Source organism: Anolis carolinensis, chromosome X (assembly GCF_035594765.1).
Source record: "Anolis carolinensis isolate JA03-04 chromosome X, rAnoCar3.1.pri, whole genome shotgun sequence".
NCBI classification, from domain to species: domain Eukaryota; kingdom Metazoa; phylum Chordata; class Lepidosauria; order Squamata; family Dactyloidae; genus Anolis; species Anolis carolinensis.
This window is the reverse complement of record NC_085847.1, coordinates 10,527,905-10,555,899: the sequence shown is the minus strand read 5'-3', so window position 1 is coordinate 10,555,899 and position 27,995 is coordinate 10,527,905. Positions and strand designations below refer to the sequence as shown.

At 41.0% G+C, this 27,995-nt stretch overlaps 1 protein-coding gene across 1 annotated transcript; it reads left to right on the top strand.

The window, feature by feature from the left end:
- The first annotated feature begins 8 nt into the window (after window positions 1–8).
- On the top strand, window positions 9–27,995 carry slc15a4 (solute carrier family 15 member 4). The gene is made up of 8 exons (XM_062958429.1): window positions 9–1,009; window positions 7,889–8,184; window positions 9,292–9,463; window positions 9,556–9,645; window positions 12,550–12,718; window positions 18,380–18,535; window positions 23,418–23,576; window positions 26,454–27,995. Exons 1-8 carry the CDS (start codon window positions 446–448, stop codon window positions 26,588–26,590), a joined length of 1,743 nt encoding a protein of 580 aa, XP_062814499.1. The 5' UTR covers window positions 9–445; the 3' UTR covers window positions 26,591–27,995.

Genomic DNA, 27,995 nt, shown 5'->3' with positions numbered 1-27,995 from the left:
CAGCTGAGGAGGCGGGCTCTCCAGAGAACCTGGGCATTCCAAGCGCGGAAAGAGAGAGAGAGAGAGGGAGAAGTTCGCTGCCGCCGCCGAGGGAGGAGGCGAGGGTCTGGGAAGGGCAGATTCTCTTGGATCGGGGGGAGGGGGAGCCCGAAAGAGGAAGAGCCGAGCAGCTTTTGTGCGAGTTCGAATCCCGGGTGGGGCAGTCAAGGGGGTGAGTTTGGAGGCCCTATTAGGAGGGGTTGGGACCCCTAAGAAGGGTCAGGGACCCCCCAAAAGGACAGCCTTGTCTCTTCTAGACCACCACCCCCAACCCCTCAAACTGTATTGACTTGAGAGTGGGCACTAGCTGGGCCTGGAGTTTGGAGGCCTAGTTTGAACCCTTTCTGGAAGTTGTTGTGCCTTGAAGCAGGGCCAGGCCTGGAGAGTTGCACCTCCCATCATCCCCATGGAAGAGGCCCAGGCCAGTGAGCGGAGCCCGCTCCTCGGAGAGCCGCCCCGCACCCCATCCGTGTTCCACGGGCGGCGCTTGGCGTGTGCGGCCGTGCTCCTGGCCGAGCTTCTGGAGCGTGTGGCCTTCTACGGCATCACGTGCAACCTGGTGCTCTTCCTCAACGGCACCCCGTACAACTGGGAAGGGGCCCAGGCCAGCCAGGCCCTGCTGCTCTTCATGGGCATCACCTACCTGGTCTCGCCCTTTGGGGGCTGGCTGGCGGACGCCCTCCTGGGCAAGTTCCCCACCATCTTGGTCAGCATGGCCTTGTACCTGCTGGGGATGCTGGCCTTCCCGGCCATGGCCTTCCCCACCACCCGGCAGTGGCTCTGCGGCGAAATGCACCCGTGGCCCGTGGAGAACTGCTCTGCGCCCCTGGACGCCAACGTGACGTCACCGCCGTGCCATCTGGAAGGAGCCACCCGCTATTGCCTCGCCGCCACCTTCGTTGGCCTGGTGCTCGTGGGCATCAGCGTCGGGTCCGTCAAGGCCAACATCACGCCCTTCGGAGCCGATCAGGTGGAGTACCGCATTGCCTCGAGTCTCGTGCGCCGTTGGATCTAACAAATTCTTTACAAATTAATTTGGAGAAGGGTATCAATAATAATAATAGTAATAACTTACAATACAATATAGCTGTTAAGTGTATAACATACAGGAGTTTACAGAATATTCAAAGTAGTAACACATACTACACAATATCAGGCAATAAAGATTAATTTGGAGAAGGGTATCAATTAATAATAATAATAATAATAATACAATACCCGCAGCTGTTAAGTGTATAACATACAGGAGATTACAGAACATTCAAAACAGACACATACTACACAATATCAGGTAATACAGATTAATTTGGAGAAGGGTATCAATAATAATAATAGTAATAACTTACAATACAATATAGCTGTTAAGTGTATAACATACAGGAGTTTACAGAATATTCAAAGTAGTAACACATACTACACAATATCAGGTAATACAGATTAATTTGGAGAAGGGTATCAATTAATAATAATAATACAATACCTGCAGCTGTTAAGTGTATAACATACAGGAGTTTACAGAACATTCAAAACAGACACATACTACACAATATCAGGTAATACAGATTAATTTGGAGAATGGTATCAATTAATAATAATAATAATAACTTACAATGCAATGCCCGCAGCTGTTAAGTGTATAACATACAGGAGTTTACAGAACATTCAAAACAGAAATGTGCTATGTGTTGTCGAAGGCTTTCATGGCCGGGATCACAGGGTTGTTGTATGTCTTTCAGGCTGTGTGGCCATGTTCCAGAAGTATTCTCTCCTGACGTTTCAGCCACATCTACGGCAGGCATCCTCAGAGGGCAGAGGAGCCCCAGGGACGGCTAATGACTCTGAACAAAGGATGCCCCCCAGGCAAGAGACAAACCTTTCCAATGCTAATTAGGGTGATTAATTACAACATTAACTGGCTTCCAACTGACAAAGGACTCTTGTCACACCCTGGACTCTCCACAGATATATATTTACCTTCCTTGCCTAGTTTATCCATGCCTCACAACCCCTGAGGATGCCTGCCATAGATGTGGGCGAAACGTCAGGAGAGAATACTTCTGGAACATGGCCACACAGCCCGAAAGACATACAACAACCCAGAAATGTGCTAAACAGACACATACTACACAATATCAGGTAATACAGATTAATTTGGAGAAGGGTATCAATTAATAATAATAATAATAATAATAATAATAACTTACAATACAATATCTGCAGCTGTTAAATGTATAACATACAGGAGTTTATGTTCTGTTCAAAACAGTAACACATACTACACAGTATCAGGTAATGCAGATTAATTTGGAGAAGGGTATAAATTAATAATAATAATAATACAATACCCGCAGCTGTTAAGTGTATAACATATAGGAGTTTACAGAACCTTCAAAACAGAAATGTGCTAAACAGACACATACTACACAGTATCAGGTAATACAGATTAATTTGGAGAAGGGTATCAATTAATAATAATAACTTACAATACATTACAGTGTTCCCTCACTACTTCATGGTTCACTTTTCGTGGATTCGCTATTTTGCGGTTTTTCAATAAACTCTACAAGACTATTATAAATCATAAAAAAGAGATAGGTTAAACGGAGAGAGCTTGGTTGGTCCATTGAACTTCTTGGCTCAGTGTGGATTTGAACTTGGATTTTCCAAGTCCAGGTTCTGAAACCACGTCTTTCTTCCACTCCTCTCCTTTCATTCCTGACTCCAGGATTCTTTGAAACGTGGTTCATAGCAAGCAGATCGATATTAATTACATTACTTGGCCGAGATATTGATCTTCTCTTTCCGTCAAAGATTGTCATTTCATTTTACACAGAACTTTTTTCACTTTTAGGCTTGTGTTTAGTTTGATATCGTCCTGACTCTCCACACATTTGCATACTTTCCGTTTATTTAAAAATATATTTGTTTCTAGAAATTACAGCAAACCAGACAATCTGTTGACGACCACGTTTGTGAGTTTGGGAGACTCAATCAGGAACGGTCAAGATGGGTTTGATTAACCAATCTCTTCCTTTCCTTCCTCTTTTAGTCATTCATTTCTGAAATCAGAGCTCTGAATAAATCAAATCTCGCTTCTTGTGTGAGTCAAGCAAACAATGGTATTGGGTCATTTCCTCTGTGTGGATTGAGAGGCTCCGGCAAAGAAGTCACAAGACTTTGGAGCCACATGGGACTCTTTGGCAGGCAAAACAACCTATGCTGTGTCCACACTGTTGAAATAATGAAGTTCGAAACATTTTCAACAACCATAATTCAATACTAGAGTCACGGGAGTTGTCATTTTAAAAGATCCTCAGCCATTCGTTTTCTGCAAGGGATGCTGGTGTTGTGCCAAAGTACAAATCCCAGGATTTCATAGCATTGACCCATGGCAATTAAAATAAATTTTGGGATAGCACTTGTACTTCCAAAGGACAGAGGTTGCTCTTATGTCGGTACAAACAGAAGTGAAGTTCTTGCCTCTTGAATGAGGCTTTGGGCCCTGCGTGCTGAGAATCTTGCATTTTGCATTTTTTGGTCACTGGAATCTCCATTCTTTCTGGTCAGTTATTAAAATTGAAATTCAGGAATTTTTTAATATTTAGGAGACTGGAAGAGGACAAAGTGTAACCTGCTGTGTTCCTTAGGAGCCCCTTTAGGGAGATGGAGGTGGGGTACAAAAATAAAGTTATTATTATTATTTCTGAGAGTTCCGTGAAATCACATTTCCCAGTATGAGGAGAGACAAACATTCCCTTTGTTTTTCTCTTCCGTCTCCTAAATTTGGTACCATTCAGCCCGTAGTTTCTGGAAAAAAAAAACCCCAAGCATGCCATGTTAGCAACATTTTAGTGACCCTGAAGACTGTACCAAAAAAACTTTTTATTAGCAGGGAATCATGAGCAATTTGCAGCCAATTTGTTTTATTTTTTTTAAGTATTTATTTATTTACTACATTTATATCCCGCTCTTCTCACCCCGAAGGGGACTCAAAGTGGCTTATAAATCAAATGAACATACAATATATTATTAGCATAGCACAATATAAGCATTAAATTACTATATTGTACTATATCATTATATGGTAATATTATTAGTAATATTACATTTAATATATAATATATAATAAATATTATTATATTGTATTATTAGTAGTATAATATTGTATTCCATTATAATATAATCAATATTATATATATATACTAGCTGTGCCCATCCACGCGTTGCTGTGGCGTTGTCTGGTGGTGTTGGTGAGAAATTGTTGAGGTAGTGGTGGTATTGAATGTCTGTTGTATGGTAGTCCTTATGTTTAGTATGCACACTGAAGTGGATTATATGGCAGTGTGGAGTCAAGATAATCCAGTTCAAAGCAGATAAGATTCTAAATGGGTTATATAGCTGTGTGGAAGGGCCTTGAGTCTACACTGCCATATAATCCAGTTAAAATCTGATAATCTGTGGAAGAGGCCTAAGTGAGGCCTAACTGTGCCTGTCCCCTGGGCTGAGTAGGTTGCTAGGAGACCAAGTGGGCGGAGCTTAGCCTTCTAACTGGCAGCAATTGGATAAAAACTATTATTCCTCTCCCTGTAATTAGGACTTTATTTTTCTTTTCTTTTTGTTGTATCAACCTAGAGCCATGAATGATGGGTTGTGTTGTCAAATTTCGAGGTTGGGGGGCCTGTAGTTTTGTTGTTTTGTCCGCTGCCCTGATGCCATCACTCTTTTATATATATAGATACAAGTAGCCCAGTCTCTCCGGTTCCTATGCAAGGACTCCTTTCTCGGAGTCTATTCAAGCTTCGCCAACACCTTTGCCACCCATTGTTTAGATAGCCAGGCAAACAAGAATGTAGCTCAGTAGTTTTCAACCTGTGGGTCCCCAAATGTTTTGGCCTACAACTCCCAGAAATCCCAGCCAGTTTGGATTTCTGGGAGTTGAAGGCCCAAACATCTGGAGACCCACAGGTTGAGAACCACTGCTCTAGCAGTACCTGATGTTGGTTGAAATGTGTTGTGACTTACATATCTGGTTTACTTGAATGGGCATTTCCCGTCTTACATGCAACTTTTCGGTATGGTTTCCTTGCTTTGTAGTGTTGACCTTTGACTATGTTCTACAATGTCTATTGATTGCACAGCCCAACCAAAAAATGTTCCTGGTGTCTTGATTGTTAGGCTTGTCTCAGGGGTTATTTGGGGAAAAGACTAAATTCAGCTCTCTTTTACTAGATATGGTTATTCTGGTTTTCTTAGATATGGTTATCGTGGTCTTCTATGGTAAGTAGATGGCAACTGGTAGGTGCCGTATGTTCTGCATCTCAAAAACTAGAGCTGATAGGGGTAGACTGGTGCCATTTTTGGAATCAGCAGGTCAAATATATCCAGAAACAGGGTTAACATTTGAGGTGCCAAAATGTGTGTGGGCCAATGCTATCTCTAAGAATGATGATAGAGGGCTAGATGGACCAATGGTCTGGTTTTTGAGGTCATGAGACTTTACCAAGAGAAGGTCCTGGGCTTGATCCCCAGCGTCTCCCAGTTCAACAGTCAGATAGTAATGGATGGAAATACAGCCTTAGAGAGTTCTTCTCTAAGTTCTCAGAGAACTTATCTGCGAGTAGACCAAGGTTGGGAAAAGATGTGGTCCTCTAGGTAGGGTTTGTCTTCATCTCCTGTCATTCATCCCCATTGGCCAAGCACATCTTCATGGCTTTATGTCGCCGAGCTATGAAGATGATAATATTCTACTAGAACCGTGGTTCTCAACCTCTTGGATCCCCAGGTGTTTTGGTCTACAACTCCCAGAAATCCAACAACAACAACAATGTATTGATTAGCCAGTTGGCCTTATCAAGCACAGACAATGCAAACACAAAATACAACATACATCTGGTTCACTTAAAATAAGATCCCAGAAATCCCATCAAAACATCTGGGGACCCACAGGTTGAGAACCACTTGTACTAGAAGGACCAGTAGACAGGTTACATAGTAGATTTCTCTCATAACCGAATGGAAAAGTCAACCCAGAGTTTCGAAGTTCCATTTTTGGACAGCAGCTCCCAGTATCTCCCAGTTTGGATGTTGCCTTGGGGTTTCTGCTAGGTGCAGTCCAAAATGGGGACTTTCCTGAGCTCTGGAGTCATGGATCGAATACAGTAGTTTATGATTTCTCTCTTTTCCGCTACCCAGAAATGTCGATTCAAAGCACTGCATTCTTTGAACTTCTGAAGAACAGGAGTTTACGTGTTTTTCCCCCATCATCTTCTAGTTCCTCTTTTGTGTAACATTGAGCTCTGGCTGCTTCCTGTTCTTGTGTCACACGTCGTGATTGATTTTTGTTTATTTTGCCTCTTTCGTTTCTGATTGTGTCCTCTTAAGATACAAGAAAAGGAAACAATTTCTCCCCTGAGAGACCCATGGAATAAAACCCTTTTCGCGGAAGCATTTAGGGTTATTGACCCAAGATAGGGGTGAGCTTTTCCTTTTGGTTTTTGCCTTGTGCATTCTATATTTTTCCACTTCTAAAAATGATGTGGATGCAGCCCGCTGAATTGAAAATACAGAGTGAAAATACCATAGACCCTTGTCCATACATTGCGAAGATTACAAAGATGGCTATCTTTCCATTGGAATTTTCTGCTTTCTGTATGTTTTTTCTCAGACTGGCTGGAACCCTTATCACAACTGGATAAGCCCACCATAGCGTTGGGAGCTCAGCTGCATTCCTGGTAGCGATTATCTCTGCCAAGAGAGCAGAATTTAGTCACATGGGGACTCACCATTCAGCCGTTGCTTTCACACATCTAGTCTAGTCAAAATTGGCCAATAGTTGCCTTTAACAGAATGTAAATAAAGATGATGTTAATGACAGACAAACTGTGTTGCGTTGTGTTATTTTTCTCTTAAGATGGCAACTTTGTGATTGAGCAGAAACGTGCGTTTATCCCGAGCTTTGCCCTCTGTGTATAATGGGTCTCTCCGATGTTTGTTTTCCTAGTGGAGGTATTCTTATAGCAAATGCTATCTCCTCCCAAGGAAATTCATTTACCTCTTTAAACAGAAATGCTGCACAAGGCTATAAACTTTGACATGTAAGGCAGAATAAAATGTCGATTAAAATAATAAAATTTTAAAATAAATCATAATAATAAATAGAAATAATAATAAATAAAAATAATAAATAGAAATAGTAATAGTGATTATAATAATAGAAATAATAATACTAAAAATAAATAATATGATGTGGTGCTGCTTCTGGCCTTTTGAATGCCTGAGTGGGGAAATCACTTCCAAGTTGGCATTAGCATTTTCCCCTCTCCACGGATCATATCAAAACCTATAATCTATATTTTTGGGCCCCCAACCTGCTTTAGACTTGAGTATATATGGTAGTCATTTTATGGTGTGTGTGTGAGTATATATTTCTATATTTTTCTCTTACATGTGTTGTTAGGCTTGTCAGCCCTACCATCTTTTTTTTCTATTTACTTTGGTATTCAAAGGTTGGTGTTGGTGTTTTATACCCATCCTTGCAATTGGGGATGGACTGGATGGCCCACGAGATCTCTTCCAACTCTGTGATTCTAAGTATATCATACTATCTATGAAGTTAGTCCTCAGAGGTGTGTGAACAAATTTTTGGTGATTTTAAAATATTCCCTGTAGTTGGCAGGCTCATGTTGACACCAGCCTGTCGCTTTGTCTTTGGTGATCTGATATCATCCTGTTGAGCATTGGAAGTAATTGTTATAGTCTTGTAATAATTTCATGGCCCTTCTGTAGATGAAACTGATAATTGGATCCACCCCAAAATATGTGTTTTTTAAATGTAATTCATCTCTTGCAGGTCAAGGATCGAGGCCCTGAAGCCACTCGGAGGTTTTTCAACTGGTTTTACTGGAGCATTAACTTGGGGGCCATCCTGTCCTTAGGAGGCATTGCATACATCCAGCAGAATGTGGATTTTCGCACCGGCTACATCATCCCAGCGGTTTGCATCGGGGTGTCCTTCTTTGTGTTTCTGTGCAGTCAAAGCGTCTTCATCACCAAGCCCCCCGATGGCAGTGCCTTCACGGACATGTTTAAAATCCTCGCCTATTGTTGCTGTTCACGGAAAAGGTCCGATGAATACCCTAGGAACAGGTATGGTGTGTGTGTGTGGGATTGGGTAGTGTTTTGGTTGGCAAGGAGCTAGGGCTGACAGATGAGAGCTCACCCCGCCTCGTGGATTCAAACTGCAAACCTTCAGGTCAGCAGTTCAGCCAGCCTTCCAGTCAGCAGTTCAGTGGCACAAGGGTTAAACCCTGTTAATACATAAATTGTAATAGTAACATGTATGCAGACACAACATATCTCATTAAAACCTTACATGCGTATTATTATTATTATTATTATTATTATTATTATTATTATTGTGTTGTCGAAGGCTTTCATTTCTGGAATCACAGGGTTGTTGTGTGTTTTCCGGGCTATATGGCCATTGTTGTTATTATTATTATTATTATTATTGTTGTTGTTGTTTTGTTTAAGGCTTTTATTGCCGGAATCACAGGGTTGTGCGTTTTCCGGGCTGTATGGCTATTATTATTATTATTATTATTATTATTATTATTATTATTATTGTGTTGTCGAAGGCTTTTATGGCTGGAATCACAGGGTTGTTGTGTGTTTTCCAGGATATATGGCCATTATTATTATTAGTCAAAGGCTTTCATGGCTGAAATCACAGGGTTGTTGTGTGTTTTCCAGGCTATATGGCCATTATTATTATTATTATTATTATTATTATTATTATTATTATTAGTATTGTGTTGTCGAAGGCTTTCATTGCCGGAATCACAGGGTTGTTGTGTGTTTTCCGGGCTCTATGGCCATTATTATTATCATCATCATCATCATCATCATCATCATCATCATCATCATCATCATCATCATCGTGTTGTTGAAGGCTTTCATGGCCGGAATCACAGGGTTGTTGTGTGGCCATTGTTGTTATTATTATTATTATTATTATTATTATTATTATTATTTTATTATGACACAGCAAACAAGATAGATATGCTGGTTATTATTGTTGTTGTTGTTATTATTATTATTATTATTATTATTATTATTATTATTACCTTTTTAGAAGCCTAAGAGAGCCAGATTCAATTCCAGGGCTTGAGGCTGATATATAAGACTTTTCTAGTGATGTTGAATTTTTAAATCTTTCTTCTCTTTCCCTTTTATTTCTTTTCTCTTTGAAAGGGATAACCAGGGTATCCTTCATTACCAGCCTCCCAAACAAAGCCTCTTTGAGATGGCCAAAGCTTCCCGCGGAGGACCGTTCAGGGAAGACAAAGTGGAAGACGTCAAAGCACTTGTGAAAATCATTCCCGTCTTCTTGGCTCTCATACCGTACTGGACGGTCTATTTTCAGGTTGGTGACTGGGAACCATTCAGCTCGGCCCTGGACACTAGATCTCGTAATTTTGCAGTAATGTATAATGTAATATTTTCTTTCAATATCAGATGCAGACGACGTATGTCCTCCAGAGCCTACATTTGAGGATCCCGCAGTTTTCCAATGCCACCGTTAACAGCACTTTGACCAGCCATACGGTAAGTGGGGAATAATAAATGCGTGGAGAGGAAGATGCTGTGTTTTTGTCTCTATCAAGCCTGTCATCACATTCCCTCGCAAGAGTTTAGAGCTGTGAAAGCAAGAAATGGGGACGTTTTATTACAATGCCTCGTTGTTTGAACAATCTGGCCACGAGGACATGTTTACAAAGAGGGGGGGAAACATTCTGCAGATCCTCAGATGCTCTTTGCACATGGTACTAGAATAATAACAATGTCCTTCCCTCATCCTCGTGACCCTACCAGTTCCTTGTTCTTGCTATATATCTCGATTGCTTTCGCTTGTGAGTAGATCAATAGGATGCTTGGCATAGATGTGGGCAAAACGTCAGGAGAGGATGCTTCTGGGACATGGCCATACAGCCCAGAAAACACACAACAACCCTATTGTCGAAGGTCGGAATCTTTCATAGCCAGAATCGCTGGGTTGCTGTGAGTCTTTCAGGCTGTATGCAAATGTGAGTAGATCATTAGGATGCCTGGCATAGATGTGGGCGAAAGGTCAGGAGAGAATGCTTCTGGAACATGCCCATACAGCCCAGAAAATACACAACAACCCTATTGTCAAAGACCGGAATCTTTCATGGCCGGAATCATTGGGTTGCTGTGAGTCTTTCAGGCTGTATGCAAATGTGAGTAGATCAATAGGATACCTGGCATAGATGTGGGCGAAACGTCAGGAGAGGATGCTTCTGGAACATGCCCATACAGCCCAGAAAACACACAAAAACCCTATTGTCGAAGGCCGGAATCTTTCATGGCTGGAATCGCTGAGTTGCTGTGAGTCTTTCAGGCTGTATGCAAATATGAGTAGATCAGTAGGATGCCTGGCATAGATGTGGGCAAAACGTCAGGAGAGAATGCTTCTGGGACATGGCCATACAGCCCAGAAAACACACAACAACCCTATTGTCGAATGCCGGAATCTTTCATGGCCAGAATCGCTGGATTGCTGTGAGTCTTTCAGGCTGTATGCAAATATGAGTAGATCAGTAGGATGCCTGGCATAGATGTGGGCAAAACGTCAGGAGAGAATGCTTCTGGGACATGGCCATACAGCCCAGAAAACACACAACAACCCTATTGTCAAATGCTGGAATCTTTCATGGCCAGAATCGCTGGATTGCTGTGAGTCTTTCAGGCTGTATGCAAATATGAGTAGATCAGTAGGATGCCTGGCATAGATGTGGGCAAAACGTCAGGAGAGAATGCTTCTGGGACATGGCCATACAGCCCAGAAAACACACAACAACCCTATTGTCGAATGCCGGAATCTTTCATGGCCAGAATCGCTGGATTGCTGTGAGTCTTTCAGGCTGTATGCAAATATGAGTAGATCAGTAGGATGCCTGGCATAGATGTGGGCAAAACGTCAGGAGAGAATGCTTCTGGGACATGGCCATACAGCCCAGAAAACACACAACAACCCTATTGTCGAATGCCGGAATCTTTCATGGCCAGAATCGCTGGATTGCTGTGAGTCTTTCAGGCTGTATGCAAATATGAGTAGATCAATAGGATGCACTATCGAAAGAGGAGGAGGATGCAAAACGGAGATTGCATGGTTCAAGCAGTGAGAAGCAGTTGAGCAAATTCATGTTGAGGAACGTTGTTTTTGAAACTAGGGGCAGCAATGGGGAATTTGTAATTGACTTTCGACTGCTTTGTGTCGCACATCTCATTAATATTAGCGCTGATGGCTGTTAAAATGCCATATTTGCGCATATTTATTTCAATAATTTACAGGTCTTTGTTTATCGGCTGTGAGTGGCATCATCCATCATTCAGCAGACAGGTGCTTTCATAATTAATAGGATTTAATGGAGTCTCTGCCTCCTGCAAGATGATGGGGTTTTATTAACAGGATTTCGGAATGAGCGGAGCAATAAACGCCTTACACGGACCTTAATGACCTTTGGTCCTCGGTTTAGGAAAGAGGCGTGATCGCCGCCTTGAAAATTACTAATGATCACTCGGAGCTTATGTATCCTGCCTTTTGGAGATGAACAAATTAATTTTCATGGTTAAAATCCAAGTGGAAAAGATCACAAAGGACATCTAGATCTTGATGGAGTGGGTTGGAATGGAACTGTATTTTATATTCCGCTTTGAATCCCACCCATGGGAAAAAGTGGGATAGAAATGAAATAATAATAATAATACGAAATCCAGCACACACACACACATACACACACACATATATATATATTGCTGTGGCATACTATGTCTTTGTGTCAATAATAATAATGATAATAATAATAAAAAATGAATTCCAGCATATATATATATATATATATGTATCTTTTGCTGTGTCATACTATGTCTTTGTGTCAATAATAATAATAATGATAATGATAATAATAATAATAAAATGAAATCCAGCATATATATATAAAGATCTCAGCCGGCGTTTGAAAACAATAGACATTGACAAAATTATGATCTGTCAACTGCAAAAGGCCACCCTACTGGGATCTGCACGCATCATCCGAAAATACATCACGCAGTCCTAAACACTTGGGAAGTGTTCGACTTGTGATTTTGTGAAACGAAATCCAGCATATCTATCTTGTTTGCTGTGTCATACAATAAAATAATAATATGAAATCCAGCATATATATATATATATATATATATATATATATATATATATATATATCTCCTTTGCTGTGTCATACTATGTCTTTGTGTCAATAATAATAATAATAATACAAAATCCATCATATATATATTTCTCTTTTGCTGTGTCATACTATGTCGGGTAACAAACAAGTTGTTGTTGTTCTTCTTCTTAGATGGCCCTTGTGGTCTCTTTGAGTCTATGAATCCCATTTCAGCAGAATGTAAAAAACTTCTCTTTCTTGTATCTCATTTTTTCCCCAGTTCCCAGCTGCTTGGCTGACCATGTTTGATGCCGTGCTGATCCTCATCCTCATCCCTTTGAAAGATAAAGTGGTTGACCCCGTCTTGAAAAGGAACGGCCTCCTTCCCTCGTCTCTGAAGAGAATTGCTGTCGGGATGTTCTTTGTGATGTGTTCCGCCTTCGCTGCAGGCAAGAGAATGGGGCTGGGGGGGGATGCGATGTTTAGGGCTGATGAGAGATAATCTTTACAACATATGTTGTAAAGCCACCGGTTGTCCACCACTATTTAACTAGCAGGGCACTGATTCAGAGCTGCGGTCAGGAGACCACTTGGGTATCTTGGTCCAGTTTCTCGTTCTTTGTCCAACTTGACTTCATTGGATTGTTGTAAGGATAAAGTCAGGACACATGATGTTCAAGAGCCACATATGTTGTCCTGAGGTTCTTGGAGCAAGAGCAAATCCAATGCAACTTTTTTGGAACTCAGGAAAGGTTGAGGAGCAAGGCAGAGCAGATAACGTTCTTGTCTGGACAGAGTTCTAGAGGAATCTTGAAGTCTTCCAGGTCAGGAGAAGTTAATGGCCAGCTTGTATTAGTTTTGAGTCACTCTGAGTCCTAGGTGTAGGTGTACTTCAGAAGCTGGGCCTTCCAGATGTTTAGGTTTGTAACTCCCATAACTAACTAACTAACTAATAATAATAATAATAATAATAGTCCTAAACACTTGGGAAGTGTTCGACTTGTGATTTTGTAATACGAAATCCAGCATATATATCTCGTTTGCTGTGTCAAACTATAATAACAATAATAATAATAGTAATAATAATAATAATAATAAAGTAAATAATAATATAATAGTCCTAAACACTTGGGAAGTGTTCAACTTGTGATTTTGTAATACGAAATCCAGTGTATATATCTCGTTTGCTGTGTCAAACTATGATAATAAATAATAATAATAATAATAATAATAATAATAATAATAATATAGTAAATAATAATAGTCCTAAACACTTGGAAAGTGTTCGACTTGTGATTTTGTAATACGAAATCCAGCATATATATCTTGTTTGCTGTGTCATACTATGATGATGATAATAATAATAATAGTCCTAAGCACTTGGAAAGTGTTCGACTTGTGATTTTGTAATACGAAATCCAGCATCTATATCTTGTTTGCTGTGTCATACTATGATGATGATGATGATGATGATGATGATGATGATGATGATGATAATAATGATAAAAAAACTACTGCTGGGACTTCCGAATTCAGACTGACAGAGATTTGGAGCACAATACTCCTGAACTCACAATCATGTTAAAATATAATAATAATAATAACAACAACAACAACAACCGCTCCGAGCCAAACTGGGAGTAGCGGTATACAAGTCTAATAAATAAATAAATAAATAATATAGAATGTTCAAGGGCAAGGAATTGTAGCTTACTATTTTGGCTGGCTGCAGCTCTCCAGGAACTCAGCCTTACGTGTTTCCTTCACATTTTCCTGCTTTCCACAGTGTATCAAGGGTTACTCTCAAGCCTTCTCCTGGTATCCTGCCACCACTGGCATATTGATAAAGTGTTGCCGTGTTTAATAAATTAATCTTGCGGGCTTGTAATCCCCCCAATATATCAGAGCAAAGGACACTTTATAGGGCCATTAAGGCATCTTTCCATGATAGAGGTAATTACCTTATTAGGAGCAAGGTCGTTTTGATATGTAGGCAAGCAGAGTTCTTATAGCAAGGTCATTGGGACTTAAAAGTAAGATTGCTTCTTCAGGTTTTCTCTGTGTCAATTCCGATGCCTTGTTGCAGGACTGCAGATCCTTTATGCTGTTAATTTATTGCCATTTAAGGGTTTTAAAGTCAGAAGTTGCAAACCAAGAGAGCCCAACTTTCTGTAATCCAGACAGAGCAATGGAATACTTTCAATATATATTTCAACTTTGTTAACTAGTTAGTTAAAAGCCAGGGTTTATTGCTGATGTATGAACGCTGGCTTGTCTAAACCAAAGTTTCTTAAATGGTGGGACGGGACCCCAAATAGGGTCTTGAAGGTGAACGATGAGGGTCGCGAAAGGCATATATAGGCCATTTTATTACACACTTGTATATAATAATAATAATAATAATAATAATAATGGTTACCTGCCTCTTCTTGTAACTCATGGTTAAAACAGACACACTATTGAACTGCACATTACAAAATAAATATACACAAGACCACTACTAATAAAATCTAAGTTAAAATTCACATGATAGGACTTGAGCATCCATAGGTTTTGGTATTTGCGACGAATCCTGGAACCAAGCCCTAGTAGATGCTGAGGATTTCTGTATTTTACTTAATGGGTTGGTTGCATATTGCAAGCCAGTAATGAAAGGACCAAGGCATTGACGTCTCTGGCCCATCCTCTGTTCAGATATCAACCAGCACGCCAACGTCTTAAATCAAGAAATAGCTTCCTAAGATCTACCGAGATACTTGCAGGAACACCTCAGCAAGCAAGAGTCCAAAGGTGGCAGGTTAAAACCCAGAACCTCAACCCTCAGCTCGCTTCTGACATGATAAATAAATATGGGAATTGTACTTTTTGTATGGCTTCTAAAACACTCTGATCCTAGGCTATTTAGGACTTTATAGTCCTATATAAGAAGTTTACTGAGTAACAAATTGAAAGCCAGTAGAGTGATTTAACAATGGAGGTGGGATGTGTGTTTATATTGCAAATATTTTTAATGCTTTTTGGAGGCAGCAGCACCTTAGAGCACATTCCGGAAATCCAATCCAGAGATCATATTGGTTATGGGTTGTTCCATGCACAAAGTTACAAATTGGAAAATGGGCAAGCAGTAACACGTTTTGGGTTTATTTTTAGTTGGGTTGGGAATTGACTTCAGGTTGATTTTAGACCAGCCCAGGAACACATGGTTTCTGATGCGAACATGCTGTGATTTGTGTGTTTACAATGTTGTGCCTGCCTGTCTGTTGTGCAGCAAGCACTCTGGTGCAATTTGGAGTCTCTTATTAGAGGCTTTCCATTATCTTTGAAATATCTTTCTAAATTGTGTACTAATGTGACTGATTAGATTTAGCCACCATCACCCGCGCTTACTTTTGTGCCTTATATTGTCCGTCCTTATCAGCCGCATTGGAGGTTGCTCAGCTGGAAAATCAACTTCATTTGTAGAAGTTTAAAACAATTACAGCCAAAAATTTAATCCCAAACTTTAAATAACAAGAAGCATCTTCGATCCGGTGCTGAAATGTCGTGCTCTTCTAACTCCCATCTTTCAAAAAGCTGGCAAAATTGCTCTTAGCATTTTTATTATATACTAGCTTGGGGACTCGGCGGTGCCTGGGTTATTTGAAAAGGGCATTGTTTGTTTTTGGATATTAGGTAATAGCAGTTTGGTCATATGTTGTTATTATTATTTATTTACTACATTTATGTCCCGCTCTTCTCACCCCGAAGGTGAGAGCAGCTTACAAATCAAATGAACATACAATATATTATTAGCATAGCACAATATAAGCATTACATTACTATATTGTACTATATCATTATATGGTAATATTATTAGTAATGTTATGCTTTTTCCTGTTGTTTTTTTTATTAATGCTCCCAGTAGAAAATGCATAAGGATGTGGATGAACTACAATTCCCCAAAATCTTGAGTCAATCCTCCACAAACTCCACCAGTATTTACAGTTGGGTCTGTGTGCCAAATTAGGTCCAGATCTGTCATCTGCTGGCTTTAATGTTCTCTGACTATAGGTGAACTATAACTCTCTGATGCCAAGGTCAATCACCCCAAAGTCCACCAGTATGCAAAGTTGGCAGTGTTGGGTCCAGATCCATCATTGGTGGGGTTCATAGGGCTCATGGAATACAAGTGAACTATAACTCCCAGAGTTAAAGGTCAATCAGCTCCAAAGTCCACCAATATTCCTAGTTGGCCATGTTGAATTTTTGTGCCTAGTTTGGTCCAAATCCATCATCAGATGGGTTCAGTGATCTCTGAATATGGGTGAACTATAACTCCTGGATGTCAAAGTCAATCACCCCCAAACCTCGCCAGTATGCAAAGTTGCCCATGTTGGGTCTGTGTGCCAAGTTAGTTCCAGGTCCATCGTTGGTGGGGTTCAGGGTGCTCTTAGGTTGCAAGTGAACTATACATCCCAGTCTTTACAACTTCTATAAATCATGGTGAATTCTCCCCAAACCTCTCTCTCTATTATGTCCAGTTGTTGTGTGCCATAGAATAGGAGAGGGTGAAGGGAGAGGCAGTGGGCGGGGTCATGCAAATTCCACACCAATGGAGAGAGAAAGGAACCCTGGGATGTGGCACTCGCTGTAAGCTGCAATGTCCTTGCAGAGAGAGCTGTGGTGGCTTCCCAGCACTGTGGGTTAAAGCTGTTTGTGAAGGCCGGAGGCTGGCTGTGTAAATGGACACCCCAGCCCCATACACACATACACATTTTCACTAGCTGTGCCCGGCCACGTGTTTCTGTGGCTTATGGGAATGCTTTGTTGGCCAGGTGGAATAGCAGTGAATAGCCTTGCAGCCTCAAAAGCCTGACTCCTGGCTGTACTCCGGTGCCATTGCTAGGAAACGAAGTGGGCGGGGCCTACCTTTCTGACCAGCAACCAGGGTTGAAAACGGCTCTTCCTCGTTCTCTAATTTGGACTTTATTTTCCAGGTTTTTTGTTTGATAGACATAGATTGGATGACGATGTCTTTTGTGGCCAAATTTGGTGTGATTTGGTTCAGTGGTTTTGTTGTTTACTCAGTCCTAGAAACGTACATTACATTTTTTAATATATAGATTGATTATTAATATCCAAAGAGTTTGAATCAATTCACTTCCCCAATCCCCAAATCGCAAGAAAGCTGTCCGCAGCGTTGCTTCTTGGATGAAAGAGTCGAGCGGCCGCTCATCCCAGTTTGCCCAGTGGTCTCCCACTTCTCTCCAAGTGGAATGAGTGTGGACGGAAGTAGTGCGGAGGGAAGAGGAAGCGTGAATGAGTGGCGCTTCCCATTTCTCACAGATGGCACAGAGTTCAAAAGTGAAATTACCTTTTTTTTCCCCAGGCACGAGGCCAGCTGTGCCGAAAACGGAAATGCTTACTGTGGCATGGCATTTCCATAAAACCAGCAACCACTGGATCTGTTTTGTTGCCAAGTGTCACAGTGCCTGCTGCTGCCACAGTCCTGGCTTTGCATTGGGGAAAAGCGGGCACTCGGTCTGTTTACCGTAATGAGATTTGCCTCGCTGCGAAAGAGTGTCTGTTGCTCCTCAGTCTCTCTCTGTTAATCCACACGGAACGAGATATAGATTTCTGTAATTCTCATTAATGCAAGATCCAACAACTCCGAAATTCCGTAATGAATTTTTCAAAACACTCTTGGTTTTTTTTTCTATTTTGTGCCCCCCTTTCTGCACGTCGAGCATTTCTGCATGTGAATAAGAGGAAATCTACTTTAGGCGATGGTTACTTAGCTCAGGTAATCCTCTTGTAAAGCAGATAACTCCTCATTCTTTCTCTCGTGAATGGGGAGAAGTAATGATCCGACTGCTTTGGGCTACCAGCTCCCTTGTTTGAAAAACCCTTGAGTTTTTTTCAACATTAATTTTTATTCAAGACCGTAACCCTACAGTCAGGCATACAAACCAAAGACCTATGCAGAAAAACAAATTACACAAAACGATATCTATGACACAAAAGCAAAACAAATATTTTCAATATAAAAAACTAAACAACAATGGAGGAAGGGGGATTTTGAAAAATGTGAAAGGTGAAATAAAGTTGAGTATATATTTTTTCCTCCGCAGGAATATTGGAAAGCGATCGGCTAAAAGTTGTGAAAGAAAAGACGATCGATCAGAAGATCGGGACAACGGTGTATCACGCAGCGGATATGTCCGTCTGGTGGCAGGTCCCTCAATACATTCTGATCGGCTTCAGTGAAATATTTGCAAGCATTGCGGGTAAGTCTTTGGAAGTTTGAGTCCTTATTCGTGACCTAGTCAAGTTTCTGCTGTGATGTTTCTTCATGCCAAATATTATATTCTTAGCTTTTTAAGACTGTCTAACCCCAGACCCTGAAATGTGTGAGATGTTCTTTGTTGTTTCTTCCCAAATCAGGTTAGGTGTTCTATATTTATTGATTTATTTACAGTATTTATATTCCGCCTTTCTTTCTCACCAAAGGGGACTCAGGGCAGATCACAATGCACATATACATGGCAAACATTCAATGCCATTAGACATACGACATATAGACAGACACAGAGGCAATTTAACAGGGCCGGATTGAGCTCCTGACTGTTTAATAGCCTAGCTTGCTGTTGACCTAAGCAGCTCGAAAGACAGTTGCATCTGTCGAGTCGAAAATTTAGGTACCGTTTTATGTGGGGAGGCTAATTTAACTACAGTAGAGTCTCACTTATCCAAGACTCGCTTATCCAATGTTCTGGATTATCCAAGGCATTTTTGTAGTTTTTAATATATCATGATATTTTGGTGCTAAATTCGTAAATACAGTAATTACAACATAACATTACTGCGTATTGAACTACTATTTCTGTCCAATTTGTTGTATAACATGATGTTTTAGTGCTTAATTTGTAAAATCATAACCTAATTTGATATTTAGTAGGCTTTTCCTTAATCCCTCCTTTTTTATCCAAGATATTCTCTTATCCAAGGTTCTGCTGGTCCATTTAGCTTGGATAAGTGAGACTCTACTGTAATTTACGACACCATAAAAACTTCTTGCAGCATGTGGAAAGGAATGAGGAAGTACTAACATTCAATACCATAGACATACGACACACAGAGACAGAGACACAGAGGCTATTTAACATTTCCAGCTTCTGGCTTTTATGAGGATATGCTCGATTCCAGCCACAGGGGGAGTTGCTGCTTCATCATTCACTGTGACACTGAGTCCTTGATGGAGTATTTCCTCATTCCTTTCTGCATGCTGCTGGAAATTTTTATGGTGTTGTACATTAGTTAAATTAGCCTCCCCACATAAAGTGGTACCTAAATTTTCTATGCAACTGTCTTTCGAGCTGCATAGGTCAACAGCAAGCTAGACTATTAATGGTTGGGAGCTTAATCCAACCCAGGCTTCGATCTCGTGACCTCTCGGTCAGTAGTGACTTATTGCAGATGGCTACTAACCAGCTGCCCCACAGCTCGGCCCATATCACTAATGGGTTAGTTTCTAATCTTTCAAGAGAAAACTATTGTCCCATCTTCAAGTGTCAACCTCACTTGTTGCAGTAAAAAATATAAGTGTTGCTGCCGTCTGTTACAATATTTCTCAAAGGGGATACACTTATATCCTTGTTATTCCACAATGTTGAGGTTACACTAACTCATTAGTTTCACACTCTTGCCATTTTATTTACAAAATGTAGCGATGTGGGAATGGGATTGGGACTGTGGCACAGAGGTTTGATATTTTTACCCTTTTCCTCCCTTGGTAATAATGTAATCTCTCCCCAATTTGTAAATTACTGCCCTGACTAAATAGCAAGTATCTTTGTATGTATCTGTGCCTTGATAAATCCTATTGGGTACCTTTCTCACTCTTTTCTATCGGAAAGGGAATGTACAAGTAAGAGGAGTGAGTGCGGGACACAAAAAGCTCATTTTTCTGGTCTGTTTCACACACATCCAGGGTTCATTAGCCAAAGGAAAGAAAAGCCCAGGCTTTTGCATGGCTTCTTTTGCTTGGTCTTGTCATTAAATAATGGCTCTGTTCTCTGTTCATCCTTCTCTCCTCACCTCACCTCTGTAAACATTTTGCTCGGTCTCGTTTGGTGGTTTGCAAGGGCATGGAAACAAGCCAGGATTTAAAACGGTTGGCAAGGTGTTCTTAATTCAGTCGACAGGAAGAAAAGGAGGAAGGCTAGAAGACAACACTGCATCCAAATCTGGATTTTAGTTTTAGTTTTATTCATGTCAGAAGCAACTTGCGAACATGAGAGAATGGGCCATCTACAGAGACGTTGCCCAGGGGACTCCCGGATGTACAGTAGAGTCTCACTTATCCAACATAAAGGGGCCAGCAGAAGCTTGGATAAGCAATATGTTGGATAATAAGGAGGGATGAAGGAAAAGCCTATTACACATCAAATTAGGTTATGATTTTACAAATTAATCACCAAAACATCATGTTATACAACAAATTTGACAGAAAAAGTAGTTCAATACGCAGACATGTTATGTTGTAATTACTGTATTTACAAATTTAGCACCAAAATATCACAATGTATTGAAAACATTGACTACAAAAATGCGTTGGATAATCCAGAACGTTGGATAAGCGAGTGTTGGATAAGTGAGACTCTACTGTATTACCATCCTTCTGGGAGGCTTCTCTCATATAATAATAATAATAATAATAATAATAATAATAATAATAAACACTTGGGAAGTGTTCGACGTGTGATCCAATACAACAGCCAGCATAGTGTCTGCTGTGGACTCATCTTGTTGTGTTAATAATAATAATAATAATAATAAGAAGAAGAAGAAGAAGAAGAAGAAGAAGAAGCTGATAAGGAGAAGACCTGGTTCTGGCTCACAAATGGGACACTGAAGAAGGAGACAGAAGGCCTGATCCTTGCAGCCCAGGAGCAAGACATCAGAACAAAGGCAATTAAGGCCAAGATCGAAAAATCAGCTGATGATACAAAGTGCAGACTCTGCAAGGAAACCGACGAAACCATTGATCATATCCTCAGCTGCTGTAAGAAAATTGCACAGACAGACTACAAACAGAGGCACAACTATGTGGCCCAAATGATTCATTGGAACTTATGCCTCAAGTACCACCTGCCAGCAGCAAAGAACTGGTGGGATCACAAACCTGCAAAAGTATTGGAAAATGAGCACGCAAAGATCCTGTGGGACTTCCGAATCCAGACTGACAAAGTTCTGGAACACAACACACCAGACATCACAGTTGTGGAAAAGAACAAGGTTTGGATCATTGATGTTGCCATCCCAGGTGACAGTCGCATTGACGAAAAACAACAGGAAAAACTCAGCCGCTACCAGGACCTCAAGATTGAACTACAAAGACTCTGGCAGAAACCAGTGCAGGTGGTCCCGGTGGTGATGGGCACATTGGGTGCCGTGCCAAAAGATCTCAGCCGGCATTTGGAAACAATAGACGTTGACAAAATTACGATCTGCCAACTGCAAAAGGCCACCCTGCTGGGATCTGCGCGCATCATCCGAAAATACATCACACAGTCCTAGACACTTGGGAAGTGTTCGACTTGGGATTTTGTGATATGAAATCCAGCATGTCTATCTTGTTTGCTGTGTCATAATAAAATAATAATAATAATAATAATGTAAATCCAGTATATCTATCTTGTTTGCTGTGTCATAATAAAATAATAATGTATTATTATTATTATTATATTGAGCATCTTGAAGGCACACACACAACAGTTAAAGAACTTAGATTCCATCCACCTAAAGCAAGCCTGCACAACCTACTATCCTCCAGCTGTTTTGGTCTCCAAATTCCAGTATTTTTGACCATTGGATAAAACAGGGCTGCAAGTTGTGCAGGCCTGACCTATAGCATGCTCCTGTTTAGAGCTCTCTAGTCTCTTTGGATTGTGCTCAGGAACTGCCTGTATCCAGCACAGTTATTTTTGTGTGCGTAACTTTTTCAAAAAAACACCTGCTAAAAATCAGAGTCTTGGAGAGAGGTACAAATATCCTTGTTTGAATTGAGGATTCCCTGCCAATCTTAATTGCTTTTCCGCGTCGTCCCCTCTCATTCACTTGGCTCTACAAAGTGCTTGTTTCAGTCTTCTGATCGCTATCTGAATTAATAGCGAGGCGTCCGGCACCTTGAAAGAGCCGTCGATTCCAAGCGCGTGTTTTTTTTGAGGCTCGAGCACTTGAATGGGCATTCAGAGCTGGTAGTGTGAAGTCCTTTCATTTGCATAATAAGTTTAAATGTAGCAATTACGATCTGGTTTGCTTTGAAGACGCAGGACGCCTTTCCTCCTTTCTTTGCGCGAGGAGCTTTAGATTTGGTATGCAGGAGCAACCCTACCTTCCCTATCAAACAGCTTTGATCAGGTGATATTAATTCCACTTCTGAAATGCACACAGGTAGGCGCTGCATTCGCCCGTAGATCTCTTTGAACAGCCACCGCTGTTATAATATATACGAGGGTTATCCACAAAGTAGATTACATTTTGGAATTAAAAATGAACAAAGTATAGGTAAAGGTAAAGGTTTCCCCTGACATTAAGTCCAGTCATGTCTGACTCTGGGTGTTGGTGCTCGTCTCCATTTCTAAGCCGAAGAGCCGGCGTTGTCCGTAGACACCTCCAAGGTCATGACTGCATGGAGCGCTGTTACCTTCCCGACGGAGCAGTACCTATTGATCTACTTACATTGGCATGTTTTCGAACTGCTAGGTTGGCAGAAGCTGGAGCTAACAGCGGCCACTCACACCGCTCCCGGGGTTTGAACCTGGGAACAAAGTATAGGAGGAAACATTTACCATACGCAGTTGAAAGCCACACCCAAATACCACATCTCACGTAGTCGCCATTCAAATCTAGGCATTTATCATAGTGATGAAGGAGCTTTGCAACTCCTTCTCCACTAAATTCTGCCGCTTGCGTCCTCAACCAACCGGTCACCCCTTCCCACAGCTGCGCAGTATCAACAAAACGCTGGACTGCATGTGAGTTAGGTTTACTGAATATTTTTATTTAGAGCATTTGGAATTCCAGACTCCGTGGCCTCCGTTCTGCTCCTAAATATAATCGATGTTACAATATGTCAATAACTCCTTTCTTCTTCTATTGTTCCAGGTCTGGAATTTGCCTATTCAGCTGCTCCGAAAACCATGCAGAGCGCCATCATGGGTCTCTTTTTCTTTTTTTCCGGAATTGGATCTTTTGTTGGCTCAGGGCTTCTGGCCCTGGTCTCGATTAAATCGATTGGCTGGATGAGTAACCACTCAGATTTGGGTAAGGCTGCTTCTCCCATCCTTAGCTTGTTTGGGGAGGCGGGGAGAGAAAGAAAGCAGAATGCTTGCTCCGTAGCAGCAGACATCATAATTTTCAAAATCTCTGCCTTCTGCTTTTTTGAAATTGCATTTTTCAGCTTTTGCTGGGTAAGGCATTTAAAAGCCACAATTCCATCATATGTGATTATTTTTTCAATTGTCAAATGCTAATAAACAGCAGAGTAATGGTGAAATACTTCACTGGGCCCACTGGTGTGGAATATTCAAGTTTCCTTTATCATGTCTGAGCTGAGAATAGGCAAGTGTTGATACTGAGCAGGGATGGGAAGGCCCAAAGTATGGGCCAAATGTAGCCTGTGAGGTTCCGCATCCGCCCTACCATCTTGGTCTAGCAATGTCTTCAACCAGTGATAGGAGACAGAACGATCAATATTTATTAGGAGTGAAATCTCCATGTTCAGTTTGTCTACTGAATGGCAGTGTTTGGTTGGGATGCGGGAGACAGAATGTTGAGCTAGGTGCATCATTGGCCTCATATAGTAGGATTTGTCTTCCAAGAGTATGTCTGTCTTCCAAGAGTAGAGTCTTGATGACTGTGGAGACCTGTTCTGGATCCACATGGTCTGTCACAATGAGGACATAGGTTTCCACCAGAAGGTGATCACCACAAGTGTTTCCTTGATGCATAGTAGGATTTGTCTTCCAAGAGTATGTCTGTCTTCCAAGAGTAGAGTCTTGGTGACTGTAAAGACCTATTCTGGATCCACATAGTCTGTCACAATGAGGACATAGGTTTCCACTGGAAGGTGATCACAACAAGTGTTTGCTTGATGTGTAGTAGGACTTGTCTTCCAAGAGTAGAGTCTTGGTGACTGTGGAGACCTATTCTAGATCCACATGGTCTGTCACAATGAGGACATAGGTTTCCCCTGGAAGATGATTACAACAAGTGCTTGCTTGATGCATAGTAGGATTTGTCTTCCAAGAGTAGAGTCTTGGTGACTGTGGAGACCTATTCTAGATCCACATGGTCTGTCACAATGAGGACATAGGTTTCCCCTGGAAGAGGATTACAACAAGTGCTTGCTTGATGCATAGTAGGATTTGTCTTCCAAGAGTAGAGTCTTGGTGACTGTAGAGACCTATTCTGGAGCCACATGGTCCGTCACAATGAGGACATAGGTTTCCACTGGAAGGTGATCACAACAAGTGTTTGATGCACCTTCTTCCTCTTGCTTGGAGGATCATCTCAACTCATCATGTCAATGCTGGTGGTCTTTACTTCTTCCATATGGCTGACATTTGTCCACTTGTCTTCTTCCCAAGAGATTTGCAGGATTTTTTGAAGGCAACGCCAATGGAACATTTCCAGGCGTCTACCATTATGCAGCGACTATGAATGAAATTGGTTTGAGTCATCAAGAAAAACCCTCATGCAGGGCCCGTGACCAGAAGCAGATGACCCATGTGCAATTACTTTCTGAGGCTAATTGGTTTTCTTTCCTCTGCCTATCTTCCCCCCGCCCCACCTGCACAGTACCGCTCTCTGTTAAATGTCTTGGCTCAAATCTTTTGCCTGCTTCATTTATCCATAAGTCCTCAAGTGCTAGTCGCTCCTCTGAAACAATGAAGTTATTTGGCCGAGATTTTATAGAGTTCACGTCTTGATCTGCGAAAGGAAAATTACCACTTTTCAAACACTCGTGCTCTTCAGATGAAATATATTGTATTTTAAACGTCAGCCCAATTCCTCTTAGTGCTCTTAGTGCTTTTGATTATAAATACATTTAATTGAATCCTCGGTTTCAGTAATTTGAAGTAATTTCACCTTGGCACTCGGAGACAAGTGAGGACGCAGAGACCAGAGCGCTTCTGCCGCTCCCCACAACACCCCATTCCCTTTGGACATGAAGCAGTATTACCAGCAGATTTTTAAAAAACAAAGCGTTGCGTTTAATGAAAAATGTTCCGCCTCAATTTAGCGGTGGCCCAGTGTGTCCCACACAAATCAGTCATTTGTATGGCCAATGTCTTCTAGCAGCATTTTCTCGTGACGTGTCGCCTGCATCTGTGGCTGACATTTTCAGAGATGCCTGATCTCGCTGTGGATAGGATTGATGGGAATTACAGTCTAAACACATTCGTTTTCCCGCACAGAAATCCCAGGCTCAACCAGAAACTCATCGCCCTCATCCTCAGAGGCTTCACAGGCCTCAACAATAGACATAGTAGTGCTATTATTATTTTAATTATGATGGTTTTTAATAATGTCTTATCTCGTATAATTTTATTTATTTTATTTATTTATAGTATTTATAGTCCGCCCTTCTTTCTCACCCCGAAGGGGACTCAGGGTGGATCACAATGTACACATACATGGCAAAAATTCAATGCCATATGAACACAGAGACAGAGACAGACACAGAGGCAATTTAACCTTTTCCAGCTTCCTGAGGGTATACTCGATTCTGGCCACAGGGGGAGCAGTTGCTTCATTATCCACTGTGACGCTGAGTCCTTGGATACTTCCTCATTCTAAACACTGCTGGATGATTAAAGAAAAGAAAGAAAAATCAGAATCAAAACATCTTTATGCATATTTCTTATCAGTTTTAGACTTTTCCATTACAACTTTACTACATATCTCTCTACTACACCCTTTTATCTACTTATACATGTTTTATTTATTATTATTATTATCGTTATTATTGCCATATGTATTTTTATATGTATTTAGATCAGTTGTATAGATTTTTATATGTATATGTGTTTTGAAGGTGATGTGATTTATGTGGAATGGCATGTTGTGCAACTGAAATAGTTCGTTTTATTTGCCGCCTTCTGGCATGTGTTTCACGTGTCCCTTTATTCTTTTCAGGCAACATTAATGGCTGCCATCTCAATTATTACTTCTTCCTGCTGGCGGCAATCCAAGGAGCGACGCTTCTGCTTTTCCTGATTGTATCTGTCAAGTATGACCGTCAAAGATCCCGGACTAATGGGGTTCGGACCTGACAAGATGTGTAACGGAAGAGGAGTTGGCAGTTTGCAAGGGTCTGAAATGTTACCACGGTGGGACAGTCTCTCTAAACTTGCATGTTAATGTTGACTTCTTGCCTCATACCACCCTCTCCCTGCATTTCCTTGGAAAAGTGGGTAAGTGCCTTATGTTTTGCAAGATAATTGTCTTGGTTTTGCCTCATGCCCCGAGGTGCGGCACAAAACCTATTTCTCCAGTGCATTACCTATTGGCGTCGACGGCCAGCCCATCACACATACTATTCCAAGCCGTTTTCTCCCATTTGTTAGTGCCAGAAACGGATCGCCTTTGGAAATGTTGCTCACAGACGACGGCTGCTTTGGAAGCATTTCTGTTCCCTTTTGAAAGACTTTGAAGAAAGCGGATGAAAACACAGATTGCCTTTCCTTTTTTCTCCCCTACAATTAAAACTTCTCATTTTTTTTAATAGACTCTTTTGAGAAATATCTCCCGCTCAAACCAACTGGTTGGAGAATTTATTCTGTTGGCTGTATAAGAACGAGTTGTGGGAGGAGTATTTTTTTTTTCTTGCTTTGAACAAAAAAGGGACGGAACTTTAGACATCTGCGTTTTTCGGAAGATGAAGCAACAGCCCTGATGATTGCAGACTGGCGGTCTTTCAGCTGCTCTTTTTTCCTTTCTTTTGTACACAAAATAAGTTTGGGATGCAAAACTGAGCTGGTATCAGAGCTTGTGTGTGAGAGTGTGTGTTACATTGAAATCTCTTTTTTTATATATAGGTAGGAATTTAGAAACTTCAAATCATTGGGAAAATTCTTGTGTGCAGTTATTAAGTAAGCAAGGGTGGAGGAACTCGGAATATTCCGAGTGATTTTTGGGTGAAATAGGTGGCATTAAGTTGTGGGAATGAGCCCACCATGAATGAACATTGTGCGCTGATATAATTTCCAAGAATTAAGTACCATTCAAATTTGAGTTTTGCAGTCAGAAACAACTCTATGGATTGAACTATCCCGATGTTTGTTGTTGTTCGAAAAGTACAATTCTGGCTGAGTCCTCCAGGTCTTTCCCAACTTTAATAATAACCAATTCGTACTTATTTCTGCCGAGAAAGAAAGTTTATTTCCCGCAGGGCCTAATTTTTAATTGTGTTTCCTCTGTTGATGTTGAGGGCGAAGGCCAACAGAGCAATATGTAAAGCAATATTTTGCACAGAAATAATGGAGTCCACGGGAGACAAAACAACTCCGTTTAACGACAAATTGAGTTTTTTAAAGTTTTCTTTTGTGTTTAATTTTTAAGCATTGCGGGTGTGTGTCTTTGCTTTACTTAAATTCATTTAAACAAGACTGTTTACAAAACCCTTGCGCTATGAGCCTGTGTTCCGAGTTTAAATAAAAATAGGCTACTTATATTCTA

Bases quoted from the DNA above. Each gene is read 5' to 3' on its own strand.
- slc15a4 (XM_062958429.1), top strand. From the start codon at position 446: ATGGAAGAGGCCCAGGCCAGTGAGCGGAGCCCGCTCCTCGGAGAGCCG. The intron at 8,185-9,291 runs GTATGGTGTGTG...TCTCTTTGAAAG, and splicing joins GATGAATACCCTAGGAACAG to GGATAACCAGGGTATCCTTC. The intron at 9,646-12,549 runs GTAAGTGGGGAA...TTTTTTCCCCAG, and splicing joins GCACTTTGACCAGCCATACG to TTCCCAGCTGCTTGGCTGAC.